This window comes from Ixodes scapularis, unplaced genomic scaffold (genome assembly GCF_016920785.2).
Source record: "Ixodes scapularis isolate PalLabHiFi unplaced genomic scaffold, ASM1692078v2 PGA_scaffold2__306_contigs__length_199485367, whole genome shotgun sequence".
Classification (NCBI taxonomy): domain Eukaryota; kingdom Metazoa; phylum Arthropoda; class Arachnida; order Ixodida; family Ixodidae; genus Ixodes; species Ixodes scapularis.
In genome coordinates this window covers 14977269-15000929 of record NW_024609857.1, presented here as the reverse complement: position 1 = coordinate 15000929, position 23661 = coordinate 14977269, and the positions used below count along the sequence as shown (strand labels likewise).

The following is a 23661-nucleotide window of genomic DNA, read 5'->3' as shown; positions in this document are numbered from 1 at the left end:
ATCCTATGTCTATTTGCACTCATCAAAACTTAATTAACATAATTTACTTAATTAGGCGACTGGTCGTTATATTTAGTCTGCTGTACTGTGGCCCCCTGGCCGTATAACTCCACTGCATAAATCACATAAGTGTAGCTATCACGGTTTTTTTAAACAAATTTGCAAAGCTTGAAAAAAAAAATCTTCTGATTTGACATATTAAGGCGTTCTGATGCTACGTCTCGTGAGTGACGCGTGTCTTGTCGTGTCGCTAACAGTGTACCACGATGCTTGTTTGCTGTTACCAGGAGCGGAGGCCATGCCGACCTGAAGGCGACAGAGCATGTACTACCACGGAAGCAACAGCCGGGGTACCTTGGATGTGGAAAACCGGGTGGTGCTGAACGTGGGTGGCATTCGCTTCGAAACCTACAAGACTACCCTCAAGAAGATCCCGGCCACTCGGCTGTCCCGATTGACCGAGGCCCTGGCCAACTACGACCCGGTGCTCAACGAGTACTTCTTCGACCGACATCCCGGTGTCTTCGCGCAGATCCTCAACTACTACCGCACCGGGAAGCTCCACTATCCGACCAACGTCTGCGGTCCACTCTTCGAAGAGGAGCTCGAGTTCTGGGGCTTGGACGCCAACCAGGTGGGAGAGCAGCCTAAACTTTTATAAGTTATCTTCACCGAGTTCAATATTCTTTTAGAGCGCAGCTCTTAGGCGCCCGTTTCCGGCTTGAGCGGCGTCGGCGTCGGCGTCGGCGTCGGCGTAACCGCGCGGTGCATTATGGGAAATGTCCCATAATGCACCGCGCGAGCCCCCACCCGGGGTCACGTGACCTCATGAGGGGAGGGGGGCACGTGACCCCCCGAAGTCGCGTGACTCCCCTGAGGTCACGTGACCCCCAGGTCACGTGACCCGCCGAGGTCACGTGACCCCCGCCGATGACGTCATCGTCACTGATGACGTCACCGGCATCCGCATCGCCATCATCACTGATGACGTCATTAGTGACGTCACTGGTGACGTCACCGGCATCCACATCGTCATCGTCATCATCACTGATGACATCATCAGTGACATCACTGATGATGTTACCGACATCCGCATCGTCATCGTCATCATCACTGATGACGTCATCAGTGACGTCACTGATGTCGTCACCGGCATCCGCATCGTCATCGTCATCATCACTGATGACATCATCAGTGACGTCACTGATGACGTCGTCGACATTCGCATCGTCATCGTCATCATCGCTGGTGTAGTCATCAGTGACGTCACTAATGACGTCATCGGTATCCGCATCGTCATCGTCGCTGATGACGTCATCAGTGACGTCAGTGATGACATGTCGGCATTGTCATCGTCACGTGACCCCCAGGTCACGTGACCCCCCCCTGGTCGGTTGAACTCCCCCCAGTACCCTTTCCCCCTCCTCCTCAAGAGCTGCACTCTAATTCGGCGTTACAGGGAGTTGTAAACGGCTTTCACTTTTTTAGTACCAGTGGTAGTTTAACACGTTTATAGGGTTCAAAATAGTGCGACCGTACTCTTCGCCTGTGGCATTTCAGGGAGGCTACAGTACTACGAGACAAAACTTCGAGATGCCAACAAACGTTACTGTAGAAGTGAGTGAGGAGATCCTAAAATTGTTCGTTTATAAAAAGACAGAGAAAAAAAAAGCCGCATTATAAAATGTGGTTGACATGAGGCTCCAGCCTTGAAAAGACATCAGTCAGAACCTATCAAAAATTTGTACATATAATGGCACATCGAATTCACTGTCAAACCTCTAGGTTGATAGCCTACAGGTCGTGCTTGACACGTATCTCGTCGAAGCCTTCTCTCTTAGCATCTTTCATTTATTCATTCATTCATTCATTCATTTGTTTATTTTTTTGTGCTCATGAACAGCTTGAAGCCTTGATAATGATGCACAATTAACATACAGCAAAAAGAAGAATAATTCTACAAATTGACAATAGAAAACTTGAACGCTGCAAAAGATGGGTTAAAAATGTCAATGCAAGAATCATTTAAAGTATTATACAGGGTCTGAATACGTGTCATGGGGCAGGTTCAGAAGAATTCATTAACATAAAATGGAAGAGAAATTCGCAAAAATTTTCTCGGGACATGAATATTTATCGATGAAGTTAGTTCAGAGCAATCAATGACTCCGTGAAGGCGTTTGAACAAAAATATAAGATCTCTGTCGCGTCGTCTAGCTGGCACTCAAAGTAAACAGTGCAACCAACATAGCGGTCGTAAAAAATTCGAAAACACACAAGAGGGCGAAACAGACGACACAGCTTTTCGAAAGCTGTGTCGTCTGTTTCGTCCTCTTGTGTGTTTCTTTCGTTTTAAGTCAATGTAGATCACCAGCACGCTCAAGTCTTTAATTCTCTGTCGTTATTCAAATTTCTTTGAACATTTCTAAACGTCCTAAATATTGTTGAATAAAGCGTGACAGTAAGTAGCACGAATAATATTATTCGGTAGGCTTGTAGAACCTGGCTCACTGCCGCGTCCAGGAGGCCATGAACAAAGCATGGTGGCTTAACGTTTACCTTTGTCCGAATTTTTACTTTATTCAAGAAAGAAACGGTGTGCTACCTTGACTGAAATGGTTGTTTTCCAGAAATAGTCTGACTGCGTTCATGGCCGAGTTTGGGCGATTGTCATATGGCAATGGCGAAATACCGAAAAGTATGAAGCGTGTTCGCTGGGATGTGAGTGCATTTCCATGTTTATTGTTAGTGTATGTGTAAATGCGCGAGTATGTAAGTGTACGGAGAAAGCTGATCGAGCACCGGACCCATGCTTTCTCTCGCAGAAGTTGAAATGTAGAGGCTTCGAGTGCGGGCTTCCTGAGATCAAAATGGTTGAAGTAAGATCGTTCGTTTGGTTATTTTCCTGCATGTCGATGCGCGCTAATTGGTGCTCAATGGGTACAGGTGGAGCCCTGCTGCTGGATGACGTACACCGTGTACCGCGACACGCAGGCCACCTTGGCCATCCTGGACACCCTAGACATAGAAAACGAGAAGCCCAGCGATGAAGAGCTCGCGCGCAAATTCGGCATTGAGGAGGACTACTTCGCGGGCAAGCTGTCCTGCTGGCAAAGACTCAAGCCTCGCATCTGGCTCCTATTCGACGAGCCGTACTCGTCGCTTGCTGCCAAGATTATGGCGGTCATCTCCGTGTTCTTCATCTGCGTGTCCATCCTCTCCTTCTGCCTTAAGACGCACCCCAATATGCGGGTGCCCGTCATCGTGAACCGGACGGTGACACAGCGCAACACGACCGCCTGGACCTTGGACAAGACCAAGACGGACGCGCACGACGCTTTCTTTTATGTGGAAAGCGTATGCAATGCCTGGTTCACCTTCGAGATCACAATCCGCTTCGTAGTGAGTCCGCGCAAGCTAGACTTTGTGCGGGCGCCCATCAACATCATCGACTTCATCGCCACCATGTCCTTTTATTCGGACATGCTGCTGCAGCATCTTGCTGCAGACCTAGAGAACGCCGACATCTTAGACTTTTTCTCCATCATTCGCATCTTGCGGCTGTTTAAGCTCACGAGGCATTCGCGGGGCCTCAAGATCCTTATTCACACGTTCAAGGCCAGCGCCAAGGAACTCTTCCTACTCGTCTTCTTCCTGGTGCTGGGTATCGTTATATTCGCCAGTCTTGTATACTACGCCGAGCGGCTACAGGCGAACCCGAGGAACGACTTCACCAGCATCCCCGAGGGACTCTGGTGGGCCATAGTGACAATGACCACGGTGGGCTACGGCGACATGGCGCCTCGGACCTACGTGGGCATGCTTGTGGGGGCTCTGTGCGCCCTTGCCGGCGTGCTCACCATCGGCCTGCCCGTGCCGGTGATTGTGTCCAACTTTACCATGTTCTACTCGCACACCCAGGCGCGAGAAAAATTGCCCAAGCAGCGTAGGCGCTTCGTTGGGGAGCCCAATTCTGGTGCAGGGCCGGCACCAGCACCGGCCGTGCCTCAGACGCGGCGGATGAACGCCATCAAGCACCATCACCACTCCAGGGAGTTTGCCAACAAGCCAGGTACTTGACAGGGCTTTCGTGAGTAGTTCCCCATTCACTCGCTTTATCGCACCTTCCTTGCACTGTGTGTGTTCGTTCAACGTCCAAATTGTGCGTGTCTCTGAAACTAAGGTGATGTGTGACTCAGTCTCTAGGCGAGAGAGTGGCCTCATTCCGGACATCTGACAGGGGTACAGGTCTTTACGGTGCAGGTGTCTGTCTAAAGATACTGACGTTGGGCCATCCTATGACGCGATGTAACGTTCTCTTTTCCCAGGATCACGTGAAATGCTTTCTCCTGACTCAAGCTCATAGTTTTGTTGGGTGCTTCACCACCACGTTTGTATACTCTAATACTTTGTACTGCACTTGTAATAGCACGTGGTTTCTTCATTTTGCGCTGCAGAGAGTTGTAGTTTTTTAGAAAAAACAACAATGAGACTTCCGAAAATTTAAACATGGACATTGTGAATAAGGTCAAATGTCCGTTCTAACTCACCATTTTTAGTGATTATTTTTTTAAATATCATAAGCTGCTTAAAATTGCTATAAAACTGTAAAACAAATCCTGTTGATAGAGCCACATTGGCAGCCAAAGGCTGGCAGATTCTCTACTTCATAATTTTTAGTAATAAAACTTTTTTAAAAAATCCCAAGGCGGTCAAAGCTGCTAATAAAACTTAAAAAAAAAAAAAAAACGCTTTTGATAGTGCTACATTAGCAGCCAGAGGCTATCAGATTTCTAAGAATCTAGGCTTTTTAGCAAAAGTTTGGCTGCGGCTACTCAGCAGTCATATAGTTTCTTTTCGTATGAACTGGAGCTATAAGGTCCCAAGAAACGATTCACAATCCAAAACATGACACATGCAAAAACGTGCCTATCTCAATATTCTAAAAATTTTGAAAGTATGGCACTGGGTTCTTATCTGAGTAACTATCCAAAATTTGCTATTATCCAAATATTAATGCAAAAAGTAAATGAAAGAAAAGTCCTTAATTCAAGATGCGCTTGATGAGGTGCGTTTTGTTGCAAATATAAGCAGCATTCGCTATTACAGGATTTTAATGAGACGTTAAGCACTGTAGCAGTGCGCGTAGAATATTTCATCTAAAATAATACGAGACCGCCCGTTTCCTTTTTTTTTTTAATACGTCAGTATGCATATCTATTGAAGGTGCATAGTGGCCATCGTCATATTTTTGTACGTTGTTCCCGCTCCTGATGAACTGTGAACGAAAGGCACTAGAAAAGTGTCCGTCGAACGACGGCAACTCCGTTGATCAAACGATAAAAACTACCAATAGCGTCAATTTCTTCGACTATTGTCTCACATTTTATGTTTTCTAAAAGTGGCGTCCTTTAGAAACATATGCGCAGAGCTAAATGTTCATTTCACATGTTGCTATATCCACGTTAGACATTTTATCCCTGGGGAGTGGGGAAAGATGGAACAAAGCCACCTGAAACTCCAACAAGCCCCTCGTCACGAAACCCTACGTTACCCGCACGGCGTACCAATAAAGCCAAGATGAAAAGCCCGCGCTCACAGGCAGAAGCAGCGAACATCAGGACTGACAAGTTGGTTTCGACTTACCTAGAGAGCTTGCAGAAATTTGGATCCAGCTTTTGTTTCGTTTTATTTTCCTTCCGATTGTCTTTATCTGCGCTTGCTGAATTACAGCTTTGTCGATTAGAAGCATCCGGGGAACTTACTGAGCGGCCAAAAGCGAAGTACAACGGTTTCATTCAGTGAGCGTTGCGGTTTGTTTAGACTGCTTCTCGCCAGAAAATGTACGCTTGACTGCAGCTCCAGCTGCACGCCAGCCTATATATATATCTACCACAGAGTCATTCTTGAACTCTGACTGAAGTTTGACTGTTCTGTTTCTGGGTCCATGCGGTTCTCGTTGTTCTCGCTCTCGAGACCCCTCGTACCTTTTCTAGCATCCCAAACTGGAATGCGGCTGTGACTTGGATTAGTGCCTCTAAGACTAAGAGGGTTTCTTTGTTCTCAAACAAACAAACAGGCACGCACACACGCGTTCTGACGCACATAACCCTATAGACACACGCACGTACGCATGATTGAGCACACGGGGCATTTTAGCTAGCTGCTGCCAAGGCTTAAAAAAAGCTGGTGCGTCGAACCAACGCAGTATTGTTCACGCTCCTACAAATCCTTTTTCAAAATGCGGTGCCATCTGGTGGCTTAAAAAGCAGTTTCGCTTTAGACAAACTCATGGTGGTCTTGAAACTGCATTGCATCGGGCACCGTCACTTTCCCACGTCCACAACGGATGTGAATTGGTTCTTTGATCGCCTCGTACTTCTCTCTTGACTTCTTTTAGTTTCGATGGTGTGAACACAGGAATGAACGAGTACAAAGCAACGACCGACGATCCCCATCGATTTAACCTTTGCCACCAAAAGTCTTTAGAAGCAAACTTGTGCAAAATATTGATTGAACCACACGCTGAAATAAACGCGTACGCGGCCGTTGAATCTAAATCGTGCGTCGTGTTGTGTACTGGCGTCTCGAACGTGCATGCCTCATATATCATCCGCTCAGTAGTGTCTTAACGCTGTTCCTTCATCAGCCTCAAGAAGGCCGCCATTAGTGTGGCGCAGGTGCCATCAACGTTCTAAGATCTATAAGTTGACAAGCTCCACGAAAGAGCGTTGTTCAAAAACGGTCCTCCTCGTTGCCCGCAAGCGAGCAGGTATGGGGGCATAGAGATCCCTTGGCGATAGCGATCCTAGCGCCACCCGCGGCACCGCGCCCACGTGCAATGCGTAACGCAAGTTCGTCTGGTTCGTGCCAGTGCTTGCGAAGATATCAGAATGCCGAGCTCTTATTAGTTGATTGAAAAAAATAAATACTGGGCAGACCTGAAGGCATGTAGCATTGAAATCTACTCACTATTCTTTCAATCAAAGTCAATCAGAGCTTGTCGTCATTTTGACGTCACCGCCACTCCTGCAGAAGCAGACGACTTCCTCCCGCGAAAAAATTATCGTTTTTTTTTTTTGTTTTTTTTTTGACGACGTTTTTTTTGTTTTTTTTTTTGCGCAGTTTTTTGCGCGTATTTTATGCTCATCATTTTAACCACGATACAATCACTTTCATCGCAGGCACTGTGTATTCAACGTTCCACCGCTTCTGTCACTCCTTTCCATAGGCCCGTAGCTCTCAAGAAGATTGGTTCCCTACTCTCAAGTTTTGAGCAGCGCCTCAGGAGAGAAAAAAATAAATATTTGTGGCTCGCGTTTCGTACATGCGTCATTACGCTTCCTCACTAGTTTCTTATATTCTCCGTTCCATCGCAAGTGCCAGCGCAGCAAAGGCTATGAGAGCAACGGGCCTACGTGGGCTGGGCTGATAGTGTAGCAAACGCTACCGAGTGGACGCGCTTAGAAAAAGCGCCATACGTTCTGGGAAGCTTGTTAACTGATTCTATCTGGTAACGTTCGGTGCCATACACTCACGGATAAATGGATGGATGGATGTTACTGGCCATGCCCTTTGTAGCGGGCGGTAGCTTGCGCCACCTAGCCTAAGCCTAAGAGGATGATAGTGATCAAAGTTGCCAGCTCGAATTTTGAAAAAAGAATCTATTTAACGAACCAGATCTCTTTTCTTCGATGTGCTAACATGTTTCATTAACACGAATGAATTAACTAACTTCTGAAATATAATTTTTCTATGCACATTCTCCAATACAAAAGGTGTAGAGCGTGTTGAGAAACATCCCATCGTGTCAATTCCGTCGAGGTAGCCTTCGTGAAACTCCCTATATAAATAGAGTTTCAGACGATACCTTGGCCTCATCTGGAGCTACGAAGAGTACAGTACAGCGCACGAATGGAATCTCTTCTTCAGAAACGCTAAAAGTTTGGCCGCTTTTCTCGTTCAAGCCTCGACGAAGCCCGTATGGCCTCATCACGTAGCTTTGTCATGTCGTCCGTCATGTCCAGTTCGTTGGAGGCACGTCCCAGAAAGGAACAGTGTCGAGCGCCCTGACAGCGTATACGGGGGTGGCAACCCTACTTTGTATTCAGAGACCATATGCTCACGCGTGGAAGCGCGGTCATCATATATAAAAACAAAAAGACACACGAAAAAAAAAAAAAAAAAGAAAGCTTGAAGGACATGTCGTTTCTTCTGGTCTGATCACATAAAAGTGCAATTCTGTTTCAAGCGGCGCCGGACACGGACCAACACCGCGTAGAACATAAGGCTTGACGTCGTCGTCTTTAGTGAATTCGCGACCCACCCCCAAGCGGCAAAGAATCTGGAGCTCGGCGAAACACACCGGAAAGGGGAAGACGCGATTGTCTTGGCGTCACTGGGTGTTAGCGTCGCGCTCGTTGTCAGGCGCCACGAGACACGCTGGTGCTGATGCTGAAGCAAGCTAGGCGACGTTGCGTTGATCCACTATGCGGATCACAAGTTCGTCTGCTTTTTTCGCAGAGGATTGGAGGATAGCGTGTAGGTCACGTCAGAACGCCGATCTCTGATTGGCTCTCATTGGAGGATAGTGAGTAGACATCAAGGCCGTGAGGTCTACCCACTATCCTTCAGTCAGAGCCAATTAGAGCTCGGCGTTCTGACGTCACCACAACCCCTGCGAAAGAGGCAGACGAATTTGACTCCGCATTGATGACGTTCGGGGGCGAAAGTTGTAGTGCTTCTCGTCTAGGCGTCTTTGCACGCTGACTGAGCGAGTGTGGAGAGCACGGAAGACGGGGGCCAGTGCGAGCGGCGTTGTTGATGCGATGTGTCTTTAGTGAGAGTCAGAAGGAAACCAAGATGAGCGATAACGTGGGAGGCACCGAGTGAGTGTAAGGGAAGACGTAGGAGACGGAAGAGCGGCGTCGTAGTAATTCGAGGAAGGACCGATCGATAAAGACTATGTAGTTGGCGCGTCGGATAGCGCGGCCACTTTTCCATTGAAATGGAGAGGCCGAGGAAGGGATGAGGCTGTAAACGGAAAGTAAAAACGTAGAAGGGTTGAAAGGAATAAAGCCGTAATCAAATTACGGGCTTGGGGAAAGTCCTGGGGCAATCCGCATCCCTTCTATATTATTAATACGCTCGGTGTTTCTTTTCCCCGGTTTGGGGCCGCGACACCTGGCGAAAAGTTTGTTGTCACACGTTCAAAAATGACGCGCGATTAGATACCGGAAACTACGTGATATATTGGTCCTATGCGTGCGTATCGTCGAAGCAGTAATATCACGGGGTTTCTAGCTCGCTCGTAATTGAACCTGGCGTCTCGTAGCTTTGGGTACAGCCCAGCGTATATATGAGTGAGACGATGCATGAACGTTTTCGCCCACAAAGTCGGATTTCCACCCGCAAACTCTCTGCTTGTTACGTAAGGAAAAAGCTGAAACCTAATTTAAAAAAACAAAAACACATTTCTATTCGGAGTTTTGTTTAGTGGCAAATATCGGATGCGTTGAACGCCACCGACAGTCACCGATAGCTTTAAGAGGCGTAGGGCGTAAATTATTATGTTCACTTTTTTTTTTCTTCGCAAATCGTTTTTTTTTCTGCGGTCTTGCGATTTGATTGACTTTTTCGCTCAAATTTAGACCTCGTCGCACGGCGACCGAGCGTGGGCGCCGATTGGGCACGGGAGCTCGGTCAGCGTCCGGCAAGGAGTTGTGTCCAATCAATAGTTTTTCGGACGCTCGGCGGCCAATCTCTGAGCCGCCGCCATCGTGATGTGATGCCGTTTCGTCAAGAAATAGGAAACAGTGAACAAACTCCGATTAGTCGAGGTGGTGTTGTGAGGTGACGATGGTTGTTGCTAACCACCTTACCCGATCTGAAATTCTTCGTCTCTACCATAGCAAAAAAAAAAAAAAAAAAAAAAAAAAAAAAAGTTTAACGGTGTAAAAAAAAGAAAAAGAAAGAAAAAACTGCTTTAGCAGAATACAACAGGACACTCATTTGAAAATAGATGAATTTTTATTCTGTATCCACTAGAATTGGAGATACAATTTTGTGAATCCGTGGCTATGCTGTGCAGTTAAAAATTCGATAATCCAGTTTGAAGAGAGAAGCAAATAAGTGTCCCTTTCGACTGGGGTGTCAGTCTAGAAATTAGAGAAGCATGGCTTTGGTACAGCCTCGCACGATGCGAAAGGCCCATTCTCCGGGGTAGTTTATGCGGCGGTGCTAGCCGCGCTTTGGCCAGAGTTGGAGACACTTTATGGTAAGAGGGAGAATGGAACAAAGCTTCACATATATCTTCGCCTCTAGCAATGTGGGCCTGGGCGAAGCGAATCCAAAACAAACGCCGAAAACGGCCTCGTCGAATGGGCTTTTAGTATAAGTGGAGACCGGACACACCGGGTAACCTTCTCTATAGGTCCGAGTTTTGTCGACGCTTCTGTTCAACTGCATTCTAAGGACGAAAATAACATATTGTAAACGTCAACGTGTTACGTGAGCACTCACCATGGTCCCTCAATGTGCACCACACCATGACCGCATCGTATGCTTCTAAAAGTGGCACTGAACCGCGAAAAAAAATTTGTCTAGTTCCCGAAGACGACATGTATGCCACGAAATAACCCCCCCCCCCCCCCCCCCCCCGAAAAAAAAAAAAAAAAAAGGGGGGGAAAGAAAGTATTTAAGGCAATAATTTTGCTTTGGTACGTTTTGAGCTACAACTGATTCTGATATTACGGCTCCCGTCGCAAAATATAAACACACAGATCAGAAAAAAAAAATAAAAAATTAGGTACTCAAAATGGGTTTGGCGGCCTAAATACTGAACTAATATTTTTTTTAAACTAAGTTAGTTCTTTTTTACGTAAGTGTTTTATTTGGGCACTTAAAAATAGTTTTTTCGAGTGCGGTGTTACTTTAATAGTTACGAGCTAAATGTTTAACTATTAAATTAATGGTGCCATCTATTCAAGCATTCAACAGATGAATATTCGTTTTTTTCAGCTGTTATTGTTAGTTCGTCTTTTGGGAAAACTGACCTCGTCCTGAGGAACCATCATCTGAGGCCTAAAATGAGAGCCGGGTTGTTATTTAATTCATTTGACCTTCAGGACTCGAGGCTCCAACAAAGTAAACGAACTTGAAAAAAGAAAAACAACAAAAAGTAGACAATAAAAAAAATAATACATGTACGTATCATTGATCGCAGCCAAAAATTGTTAAATTCGAAATAGGTTACGTGTAGGGTCCATGAATTTAGAAATAAATACGGCCAGGTGGTACCACTCTTTCGGAAAAGAAATTCAAAGCAGCAACCGCTACTACTACTAGAATAAAGTGTAATTAATTCGGTAGAAACTACGAGCTAAAATAACCAATCAGGACCGCCCCCCTTAATATTCTGCCACACGCTTTCCAAACGAGAGCGACTATAATTAAATAGCCGCATTGCAAGTCTCACACGTATTATATAGGAAACTAGATTAACATTAGAATACAAAAAGGAGCAAACTGAGGACGAGAGGTACACGCGGAAAGATGCCGGTGCAAACAACAAACATTGTTTTCGTTCCTGGCCCGATCCGACACGGTCTGGGCTTTCTTCGAGGCATTAAATTTTCATCCGCGCGCTAGATCGCCACCCCTAAGCCGACAGCGCAGTGAAAGCTACGCGCTCGCAGGACCGATCAACATCCTCCGCTTCATCGCCGGACCCCCGGTCTCTGCTCCTGGAGTAATGCCGGGAGTTTTGTGATCACGTGACGAAAGATTGACTTCTGATTGGCGCATGTTGTTTCCCCCGCACTGCCAGCTTAGGGATGAACGGAGTACAGACCCGTATCCACCGCGACAACCGGGTGCTCGATGCCCTCTGTCTGCGAAACGCTCCCCCAGCCCCGCTTCTTTCCCGAACTCTCGATCACGGCGCGCGCGGCGAGCGAGCACGCGTTGCTCCGGTCGAGGGCGCGGCGCCGTCGGCGGCCGCATGGGCACGTCCTTGGGGTGCGGTCACGTGACTCTGGCCGAATCGATCGGGGCCGTCCCATTCGCTTTACCTGGGGACTCCGCCGGCTTCGACCGAACACCCCCTTCCCTATCTCCCCAACACCCTTCCCAACCCAACAGTCCCCGGATCGCGTTCTGATGGACCGCCGCTAAGGCGAGTACACCCGCGCGCGCGCACTCTCGGAAAGTGCAGCGTCACTCCCCGTCGCCCAATCTCGATTGATCCAATGGGGCCGACGACGGAGTTGTTAACGTCACGCGGTATCGCTCGCTAATTGGTAGATACGGTCGAACAATTCAGTGACGCGCTGCGCGTTCGCTGCACGTCGTTTGGTCGGGTGACTCTGGTTTTGGTTCATCTCAGGGTGGAATGGAGCGCAGTGCCCGAGGACGACCAGGTGCCGCCAGCGCGACTACGGCTGCCGTCTTAGGGGAATTACGTAATGAGCTCTCCCCCCTTTCGCTCTTTGCCGGGGCCGTCGCCACCCAGTGTCTTAGCGCGCTTAAATATGTAAAGGGCCGGACTTTATTTGGGGACGGGCACGCTGCGCGCTTCTGTCCGGGCGTCTGGGAGTAACTGCTACTGTCGCTGCTTCTGTCATGCCTCGTACGCGCGGTTTCTTTGAGCAGCTGGGTGCGCCAAGACAGAGAAGGTAGTGAGCTGCTCTTCCGGGGCGTGCATGCATTAGGGCACTTTTCGCAAAGCGTTACCGCTAGCTACAACGACCACGGTACGGCTCCTGGCGCGCGCTGAAGAGCATATTTCGAAGAAACAGCGCGAGTTACCGGTACCAAAGCCGCTTCGTACGTTGCTAAAGCTTGCTCATATTAGGAGACCTGTGGGACCGTTACGGAATGGCTGGCACACGAGCATAACTTCGTTTCTCTTATTTTTACTGAGTGCCAGTGAGGCTGACCTGATGAGCGTTTTATGTAGTCGACGAAACTTCGCGAGCCAGCTGGGACAAGCGTTCTCACGAAGACTTTCTTTTTTTATAATCCGACATAATCTACACGCGCAAACTGGGGAGACACGGGCGGATGGTCCGGAAGGCGTGTCAGGCACTGCGACTAAAAAGCTGCTCGGTCTATAGAAACTTCGAGTCGGCCCGGCGTTCGTGCACAGGGCTGGCAAACTGCTTTATCGTATAGACCGGGTCATCGATAAAAGCAATTTAAGTCATCACCGTTCATTGGAAGCAATCGAATAATAAGATATCCGACATCCAAAACAGCTGTGGTCATCGCAGACTATTCAGTTAACTAAAGAAGTGCAGTTAGAGGAAATCAATACTAAATTACTGTTTCTCACCGTTCAGCTGCTTGCCTCAACTCGGTACAAAATAAGCGAGCGAACAAAGGTTTATGCTGCAGCAGCGCGATAATGCCGGCTTCATGTGTCAAACGCAAGACCACGCGCGAGATCCAGGAGGACGGAGGCAGCTAGCCTTTCTATCTATGGAAACTATCCTTCCAATCAGAGCACGGCGTTCTGACATTAGAGAGTTTTAGTAGATCGTTCCGATACCCCCGATAGCCCCGATAACGATACTATGCATGCGCAAGGGAGGCGGTGGCGGAGTATCGGGTATCGTTATCGGAGTCATGGGAACGATCTACTAAAACTCTCTATTACCGCTTGCTCTTATCTCCTCCTCTCCGTCAGTTTCTCTACGCACGAAGTTTGTAGCACATCATGATAGCGGTATTAGGTAAATACGGTCGATGAGAACGCTGTCTCCTATGGGACATTGAAAGAGGCGTAAAGGCTTGCCGCACCTTTTTCTAGAGACCCAGGAAGGAACGTTAGACACCGTAACGAGGATCCGCCGCTGAGCCCACCTCAGCACAGCCTGCTTCAAGCTGCCGTCTCGTTTCTCATACATCACACAACAGACAGTCTGAACACACTTTCTGAGGCATTCTTATTCACTTTAACAGTGTTCATACAAAACTAAACTGTCTACAGACATGTTGGAAGCATGCATATGTATGCAGCTTGCCCCACGAATGTACTTCGAATATTCCTGGGGCAACCACCGTGTCTTTTATGTGACGTATGGTCAGTGCGACTGCACCTTTAATGGTGCTTCAAAAGCTGCGCGGGTAAAGCAGCAAGAGGTGTTCCAGGGCCGGAGTGCTATAGACGCTTTACACACGCGCCAGATTACAGCCGCCATTGCTGACCTTCTCTTGTCTTACCGAGATGCCGAGCAACCGAAACGGTAGTTGACGATTCTCTACGAAGGCCGATGCTTTAGAAAAGAACACAATTGTATCTAATATGGCACTAACCTGGCCTGCTAATTTAATGATGAAGGGAAAACTGAAGGTCAGTTATGGCGGCGTCCATGCACAGCTGCTGCAAAGCGTCTATAGAATCAGCGTCTCAGCTGAGAGATGTAGTGAAATAAAGCACCGCAAAGGGGCTGGGGCGCGCGAGCGTCTCGAGACGCGGTCTGAGTATAGCTCAGGCGCAAGCTGGCTTTGGCAGAGCCTTTGTTTTTTTCCCCAGACTCTGCTGAGACGCTGCTTCTAGCAAGACAGCCCATACTTCCTGGCGTAGCGCAGGTTTCAGAGTTTGACGTGTCCACTTTTGTCCACCATGCAGTGAAAAGGATGTCGTTCGCTTCAAGTCTGGGTACCATGGTGCTATGGTACCGTCGCAGGAAGTCGCATTGTGACAGCGTTAAAAGCCGATGCTCAGCAGCAAATGAATACTGCAGATGTTGCTAGAATTAGCGATGGTTTTTTTTTTACGCGCATACGAGGCCTATTCGTAGCTTCACTTTACACCGTTTTATCTGCGTAGGGGATAAAGTAAATGGTGATGCGGCGGGCAAGCTGGGCAGGGCAGAAATTACACTAGTCAACAATACGCCATTTCAATATTTGATCCACCATAGCAAAAATCTACCATGCCCCGATTAATTTTCCATTCTATAGTATACAAGCAAAACCAGCATTTATGGCAATACTATAGTTCTCACAAACGCGTTTTTATATTAAATATAAAAAAATAAAAAAAAAAATTTGCATTTTCAACTATTTCAGAAGCTCGTCGTGCTCCAGAGAAGCACACAACGGCTATCTTTTTTTATTAAAAGGGTATGGCTTTTTTTGTTGTTGTTAATCCGTGGGGAAATTTAATACCCAAAAATATACAGATCGTCCAATTCCTCCCCGGAAGTGGGGAACCATACTGCCGTCTCAAAGCGTAGTCCCCAAGTCGACGCTCGCGCAGCGGGGTCATTTACGTATAGTCATCCATCTTTTTTTCGTAAAAAAAAATATATATAAGAAAAAAAAATTCTGACACGTTTCGGGCTGTCCTAACGCGTATTCCGCACTAGCGTTATTGCGGAAGCGCAAAGCGGCGTCTACGGCGCGCCAGCTTTGGAAGTCGTGGCACCGACCGTTCGCCGCCTGCATTCATGGTACATATGAGACGTCATGTACGTGTGGTACGATCAACACTTGTCGCAACATTGAATTTGCGCGAAAGTATGCGGACAACACGCGTATATTTATACTTCCCCAATCCCTTCTTTCTTTCCGCAAACGCCAATTGTATTTCTACATCTTTTTTTTTTGCTTTTGTTTGTTTGTTTTATTTTATTTTTTGTTACTTTAGTCTTCCCCTTTGCGAACCGCCGAACGGAGGATGAATAAGCATTATCAAAACGCACTGACCTCAAATGAGAGCGTGCGCGTAACTATTGGCTCATGCAGTTTCCGCAGCGACATGGGGATTTTTCCGAACGCTCTCCAATTGGTCAGCACTGATGAATGGCACTGCGGAAAAATACATGTGTCGTAAATAGATGAACTTGGTTTTGTTGGCGGACACAAACGGATGTTTTTGATGCCAACGCGACAGTGTGATTAGAGTCTTGCCCCACTCCAGTAGAAAACAGCAAGCACTGCTCGAAGGCACGGCGATCAAAGCTTGCAATATATTATACACGTGAACGTCAATTACTGGCCAACAAGAAAAAAAGGTTTGAGAAGACGCTTTACTGCAGAAGATTATTCGGCCTCCTAAAACGCCGATTGTTTTTGGTTTAGTTTTTGTTTTGTGTGTGTTAGCAGATAAAAACGTGTTTTGCTCTAGTAGGTCCTTTAGGATTCATTGAAGAGAAAATATAATCCTGCTTCGCTAAACCAGAGTCCACGGCTGGACCTTCTTGCCCATAGACCGGGCCTAACATTGCGCTTAGAATAGTTTATCGTCACTTACCCTGTTGAAGGGTCTGATTTGTACTGATTTTATTTGAAGAAAAAAAAATTGTTTTGTTATTTTGATGCTGACTACAACTCTATGCACGATCTGTGAAGCATACTTGATCGAATCCGAGTAAGAGCCATGGGTCCAAGATGACCTTTGCGCGTTTCTCTCAGCACCCTTTCGATCGATGAATACGAATCTCCCAGACGTCATTTGAATAAGAGCGTAGAGGAATAGCTTAAGCGTTCAGCCCGACTGACGCGTTGGAGAGCGTGCGTGTACGTTTGTTTACCTCCGAGGATACACTCTCAGAAAAAAACGGTGTATTCCTACTCCCTTTGCCCCATAGAATACACCCCAAAACTTCAGTTCAACGTACAGCGCACTAACGTCGCATTGTATAGGACAGAAGGGTGTAAGGTTATACGTTTTTTCAGAGTGCATAGTCAAGAATGCAGCCTTCCCATTGCATAGGCATGTGTTTTGGCGACAGAAGAACGAAGAAAGCGTGGGCGATGATATGAAATATCGCAGGAGTATGAATGCCGATTCGGCTGTCGCTCTATTATTCCAGCAAGTGATTTTAGTATAGATTGGGGCGCATTCTGTGGTCTGTCCAGTGACAGCGAAATTTGGTGATAATTTTTGACGTCCTGTCCGAAGTATATAGTAATGCCCGTGTCCCACTAGAGCGACAGACAGAAACAAACGACAGCGACAAGCCTCAGACCAGAGTCTTTCGCGATTTGAGAGGCTTTGTAGAATAAAGGAGGCTATGCTGAAACACGAGCATCATGCACGTGATAGTATCTTTGGCAGGCAATCGGTCGTGCTTACTTCACGAGCACCGAACGACTAAACGCCTGCCAAAGGTACATCGCGAGCATGCTGCATGGGTTTGAGGCTTGTCGCTGTATTTTGGTTTCTGTCTGTCGCTCTAGTGGGACACGGGCATAATAATTATGCACGACTCTTCCTCTTCCGAATTTATTTGTTAGATAGGACGTATGCAAGTAGTCTTTAATGGGCTTCTATTGACGTTTCCACTGTTAACAAAGCTCAGAGTCCACATGTGCTAAATCGAAGTTTAGCTAACGCTCGCTCACAATAGCGGCCAGCCAGAAAGTGTGCGTGCATAACACACAAATGCCGCAATGAACGCGCCCTCATACGCTTTTATGGAAAGGTGTATCGGCGACTCCAACCAACAATCTCGTTACATAAGAATGACTTAGCCCGAGACCCTCACTGGGCAGGTTCGAATATAGAACGTTACGTGCCGTTTGTTTAGTTGGAGTCGCGACATTTGCAAGCATGGCGGCCCGACTGGTGCCCCATGCGTGCAGGCGCGTAAAGCAAGCGCGTGGACGTAGCTTTGGCAGGCTTTCAATTGCGCGGACATGCTCGTACGAGCAGGGACAGACCAGTCACCCCGCTTGCATTCGTTTGTTGGCGGCGAGATGTTTTGGTGGCGGAGTATTCACTGGACGCGATATTTGTGTGTACTGTTTAGAGCGCATGCTCGGAACGGGCTCACATGAGTAGGTTGCTAAGACCGGCAACCTTGACGGTGTGCAATGCAGATTGCAAAATAACTCTGGAAGCTCGCCATCAGCACGCGGCGAGCAGTCGCGCACACAGCTATGGCCGCCAGTGAATACTGCCCATAGTTACCATGGTTCCCTTACCTGACGTCATTCCTTTGCGAACAGCAAGTTCGATGGTGTTTGCAATGCAATTAGCATAATGAAAGCTTGAAATGATTGCGATTCGAAACCAAGACTGCCAGCACCGTCAAAATAGAAGTTCTTACACTACTCTTATTTTCGTCGATGAGAAATCCTTTGCTGACGTCACAGCCATCATTCGGCCAATCGTCAGGAGGCCGATTACAGCGACGCTTTCGATCGCTCACGTCGCCAATACGATTGCTGACAACACGATTACAATGAGGCAGTGACAAAATGGGTTTACTTATACCTAAATGAGTTTAGGAGCGCGAGCAACTCTGATGAGTTGATGCGCAGCAATTACGGCAGGAAGACAAATATTAAAAAAATTCTCTATGACAGTGCTTCTTGACAGTATATAAAGCAAAGTGGCCATTTTGTTTTTATCGCAGATTAGATGCACCCTAAATCTCATAATAATACCCGATTTCACTCTACTAAGCGACGGCGCTGTAGCGGAAAGCAAGATTCCTATTTGTCCCAAATAAAACCTTTACAACTTTACAATTTGTTAGCATGTTTATGGGAAGTTTGTGAAAGCATGCGTCCAGCCTACAGGCAACCGGCCCGATGACTGCCCACTCGACAGCAGTTCGTCCATATAGTGCCCTTGCGGGGTCCGCTGGCCCATCGAGTCCTCTCCGGGCCGACTGCCAGAGCCTACCTGAGGATCCTCTTGACGAACCCACCATAGATTTCAATGAGGGGCCTCCGTGTGTCCGAACCCCCGTTCATTTGTCTCCCGGATTGTCGATCTCGTTCCACTCGGGATCTCGTGACGGGGTTCCATGTTTCGCCTCCAGATGGAGCCACCAAGCACCGAATCCCACTCGGGTACGGAAATCGAAAACAAGATGCCAGGATGTGGGCGTATTTGGGTCATAAACACCGTAGAAATGCAGCTATTGATTGGTTTCTTTGCCCTTTCTCTTCTCTTCTCTCTCTCTCTCTTTCTTTCTCTCTCAACCCAGTGGCGGCAATTGAGAGGTCGTTTCACGAAGGGGTCATTCCGCAATAGAAGTGTACCCTGGTACTCGATCGAGACACTTCATCTAAACTATAGTTGGTACGAATGAAGCTATTTTATATTTCAAATAGGGGACCATCTTATTATCTTACAAACGGCTTACAATTTCATAAGCAATTAAAAAGAAAGATTGCTTGATTGATGAAGCTCACTGAAGTCAAATAATGTTTAAAAAAATCTGTTGCTTCATGCAGCTTAGTACCGCCTCGTCAAGTACGTCTGAAAGTAAATATTAGTTATCATCGCATTGTCGAAAGACAAAACCTGTTGTTCGGTTTGAATTCATACATAGATGCGTTCTTAACAAATCTAATTTTGTAACTGCTATAAAATTTAGTGCTCAGGTGCGATAGAGGTTATTACAAATTCTAGTCGAGCTACGTATGCCCGAGTGCATTCAGGAGTTTTTGTTTTATAAAGCAAACCAAGATACACATATTCAAGATGGCAGTTGAAGAGTTTCATCACCGTTTCGTGGGCAAACACACGATTACGGGAGCAGATTACCTTTTTCATATTTCAATACTTGTTTACTTTTTTTCACAAAAGTGAAGTGGCAACTTTCTCGTTTTATCTCCCTCCCTTATTTTGTTTAATTTCTGGGTTTGTCTTTCTCTATTCGTCCTTTTATTTCTAGTAAGCAAAGCTCGAATGATAATGATATAAGCTGATATCAGGTAACGTAAACATTTACTTTGAGTGGGAAAAAGAAATCTGTTCAGGTTACGTTTGTGGAGGAAAAAGGTAATAGAAGGAAAGAAAGAAGAGAAGGTATGCCAAAAATGAGATTTGAAGCACATGAAGTCTACAATGACGCTTAACTCGTATTGAACAGTTATCGTTATGTTCCGTTGTCATTATTTACCCACTTGATCATTTGCCTCTCTTGCTATGCCCCTGGTGTCCTTTGATCAGAATTTGGCACTTCTGCCATTAAAACCCAGCGCCTAAGACACGAGTGGTCACTAGGTAATGGAATTGCCCACCAGACGAGGTAATTAGAGTTAACCAAATTAACTATATGGAAGCACGGGACAAAGGGGATGTATAGGATATTTTTCTCCAAACTTCAAATAGCATCCCCTCGCCCTACCCTTTCTGTGCCTTGGACGCTATCTATATCGTCGCTTTTTCTTTTTTTTCTCTCTTAAAACTTGAAATTGATTTGGCCGTCTCTTTCACTCCTCCGTTCATTCGTTGCTCCGACTCGCTCCTCCTCCCCTGCGTTCTCCGGTCGACATCTTCAATGTGGACAGCGTTGATCAAACTCGTGGCTTTCATCGCCGACGTCACGGGAAAGGGGGGGTGAGGCAAACGAATTCCGAGAGGACAAACACACGGGCGGGCGCCCAGCCGCCGCTTTCAAGGGAGGGACGCAAGTTTGCGACTGACTGCAGTTGGACCCATTGAACCCGGCCTTTGTTTACGTACGTTCGCCAAATAGGCTTCCAAACGCTCGAGTGTTTGCTCAGTTCCCCACGCGTGACGTCGAGAAGGCCGGTGGCGCTGGCGTTGACGGGGACCGTTGTGTGGACACATTGAAGTCCCTTCGCCCGTACAGGTATTTTTGATGGTAGCTGAAAATTAGGTCGACGTTGCACGGTAAGTATGTTTCGTGATGCGTAACTGAACGTTAATTTTCACTGACATATCGAGAGGAAACCTTCTTACTTGGGAATAGTTTTTTCGTACCGTTTTCTGAACTTGAAACTCGTATGTACTCCTGACAACGCAAGAGAAAAAAAATTAGAACGTAGAGTTAGAAGGGAGCAGTTCACAAAAGCTGGGACGTACCGAGAGATATACCAAGACGTACGGTTTCGAAACCTTGTTTGAAAGAATGTAACAAAACGCTGCGAAATCCCACATAAAAATGTAGAAGAGACGCGTATTTCTTAAGAACGCAATGGGCTAAACCATCATTAAAATTAGTATATCATCTTCCTCATTCTTCGTAGAAGGTAAGCACCGAACCCCTCCAATTCCTTCTTTCTTTACATACATAAGTTTTATTATCTTTATATGCTGCGTGTGCCATATATAGGAGAATGCGGCCAAGACAGACAGGACGAGAGAGAGCGAGAGGGGGAGAGAAAGAAAAAGAAGGGGGGGGGGGATGCTTTGCTAGGAGGAGAAAAGGCTCCCAGGGCCGTTTTGGAAACTGCCCGAACCCTTAGCCCATTTCTTTCCCATTGAGCTCGAAAAGGCCGAACAATAGAGGCAATACCGTTTTTCGTTCCGGCCGTCGTCTTTTTCACCATTTACTACGATCTTTGGTCGGATTGGGATCTGCTGGCGAGCCGTTCCATGTCAGGAGCATGTGAACAACCGCCTCGCTTTTAAAGAAAGACGCCCAGAAATTTCCGAAAAAAAACTACGTGGCGGCAGTGCGATGGCAAAGGGTGGGCGGTGATGTTCTCAGATTCGGCAAGAGACACTTCGCTGCCTCGAGCAAAAGTGAGAGTTGTCTGCTTTGCAATGGACAATCAACGACCGCCCAACAGATCTTGGTTGGGGGTACGCTTTCTTGCTTTTCGACAGCAGCTTCGTGTAGTGCGCAGGGAAAGTTTAATATTAACTACGCAATGAAGATTTCGGTAGACGTTTTGTAAAGAGTAAGAGAATTAATTGTCAGAATTATTAATAGGATGAGCTCCGACGGATCTAGAACATGGGAACCTCCATCAGCCCTTCACATTCCATCATTGTTCGACATTCATTAAACAAAGCTCACAATGGAGACACCTTTTAGCTCCAAGAAATACCGTGTTTCGCGAGTTATTAAATTGCAGTTCTGCTCAGCTGCCTCAGATTTCATTTTTTCTCAAAGCTTAATTATTTTTCTGTTAAAAGGCTTCGAGATCTGGTGTTTTGAGGTTGGGTAATAAAAACAAAAGGAAGTTCGTGCTCACGTTGTGAAGCAAGTAAGCTTGATTATGTTATGCTTTTAAAAAAAATGTCAAGTATTTGTTGAAAAATACCACGCCGGCGTTTTAATTTTCAGCAAAAGCATATTAAAGAAAAAAAAAACAATCAACATTTAGGCTCAACATAGAAAACTGGGGTGTATTTGTAAACTAACTAAAAATCATCTGTAATGATCAGCCACGATTAGTCTTGAAATTGCATTCAAATATCACTAACTAGGATCCAGGTTTCTTCTATTTTCTTTTTTTTTTAATTCAAACATTTATATGTTTTGGAGTAGCTGCAGAAAATGATACCTGCGATGCAATGGATAAATCGAATGATTGCAACATGGCTCTTGCGGAAGGGCATATTTTGTTTTCATTTGACATAGTAAATTACCGTGCACTAGTGTGAACGTTTAGAATTACTCTTAAAACGACAATTTGGGGGAACTTCTTAGGCAGACTTAATTGTCAGAATTGGGAAGGCCTTTAATGGTGACGGCCATTGCTGATTCTGCAGCGTTCATTTTTGAGGTGAACGTTGCGAGTCGCCACAGTATTCGCGCAAAATCTTCTCGTTTTCCGAGCCTTGCTCGTTTTGCGAAGACACGACGTGCTAAAGCTATGGTTCCAACGACTGGTGTGTCTAGCGTCATATGGTGTGATTTTACAAAATGCCATTCGACACTCGGCGAGGCAATGTCTACGTCCAAGCTGGTAAACATTTTCTGCAATTTTTTTTTTTGTTTGTTTTTGTGGCAAAAAATATTCGCTATCATTGTTTTGATGCTGGCAGATCTCAGAAGCGTGAGGGGACTCAGTTGAGGACAAAACACAAGGATTGCGGTCCGGGCTGCATTTGCTTCACATAAATCCCAATGTTTTTATCCCTCGCATTCGCCTCAGCACATTCACTGAGGCCATTTCGACCGCGGACAAGCCAGCTTGATTTCGAAGTTCATTTGCGAAAACATTTTGAGAGATATCTTTTTGCTTGAGGAAACTGAGGCACGAACCATCCTTTATTTCCCTGAATATACTGACTAACGCAGTCAATAAAAAAAAAAAAATTCGAGCGAGCATGAAATTGTTGATTTCACGCATGAAAAAGCATCGGGCTGGCCTGTTGATTTTACCCTTTATCGTGCCTTCTCGCTGATGAACTCCTTTCCGTTCTATTCTCCCTTGCAGACATCTACAACGGTGTCAACTCCCCGGACCAGGCGCCCCCTATGCAGGCCAACTTTGCCTAGTCACGCCGAGGCAGCTACCACGAGACCACCGCCCTTGAACAACAACACCTCCTGATAGCGAGGCCGCAGTGCTGGACGTCCTACGTCATCTAAAGTGGCCAACACGGGGTATAAACTGGATTCGAAGGCCGCATCAGCTTGCGACTGCGACATGTGTTCAATCAGTGAGAACTCGAGTTTCAGCCGAACGCTGATGCGGGACTTGTGTCCAATCCCTGTCCTGCATTTGCCTCTTTAGGTGACGTTGCAATTTTAGCTTATACAGCCTTGCCTTTCAGGAGGCGTTGCCCGACACGCCGCAAGCGTTTCCCATGTTAGACCTGCTGTTTTTCTACTGCCCCTTTTGAGAGCACCATTTGTTTGGAACGCCAACTTGAAAATGGTCATTCCAAATAACGAGTTGATCTCGCGGCCCGTCATTCAGGGAGACGAAAGCTGCAGGTTTGTTTTCTTTATTTTAAATAACGTTTTAGTGCAAGACGTCGCTAAT

General features: G+C 46.5%; 1 protein-coding gene across 2 annotated transcripts; it reads left to right on the top strand.

Moving 5' to 3' along the window:
• The first annotated feature begins 322 nt into the window (after window positions 1–322).
• On the top strand, window positions 323–23365 carry LOC8043341 (potassium voltage-gated channel protein Shaw). 2 transcript variants are annotated; one of them, XM_042291711.1, is made up of 3 exons: window positions 323–634; window positions 2947–4072; window positions 23110–23365. In XM_042291711.1, the coding sequence occupies exons 1-3, from the start codon at window positions 323–325 to the stop codon at window positions 23169–23171; spliced, it is 1500 nt and encodes a 499-aa protein (XP_042147645.1). In that variant the 3' UTR covers window positions 23172–23365. The 2 variants fall into 2 exon arrangements, with proteins under 2 accessions (XP_042147645.1, XP_002416271.1); XM_002416226.5 differs by having other exon boundaries at window positions 2947–4090.
• The last annotated feature ends 296 nt before the right edge of the window (window positions 23366–23661 follow it).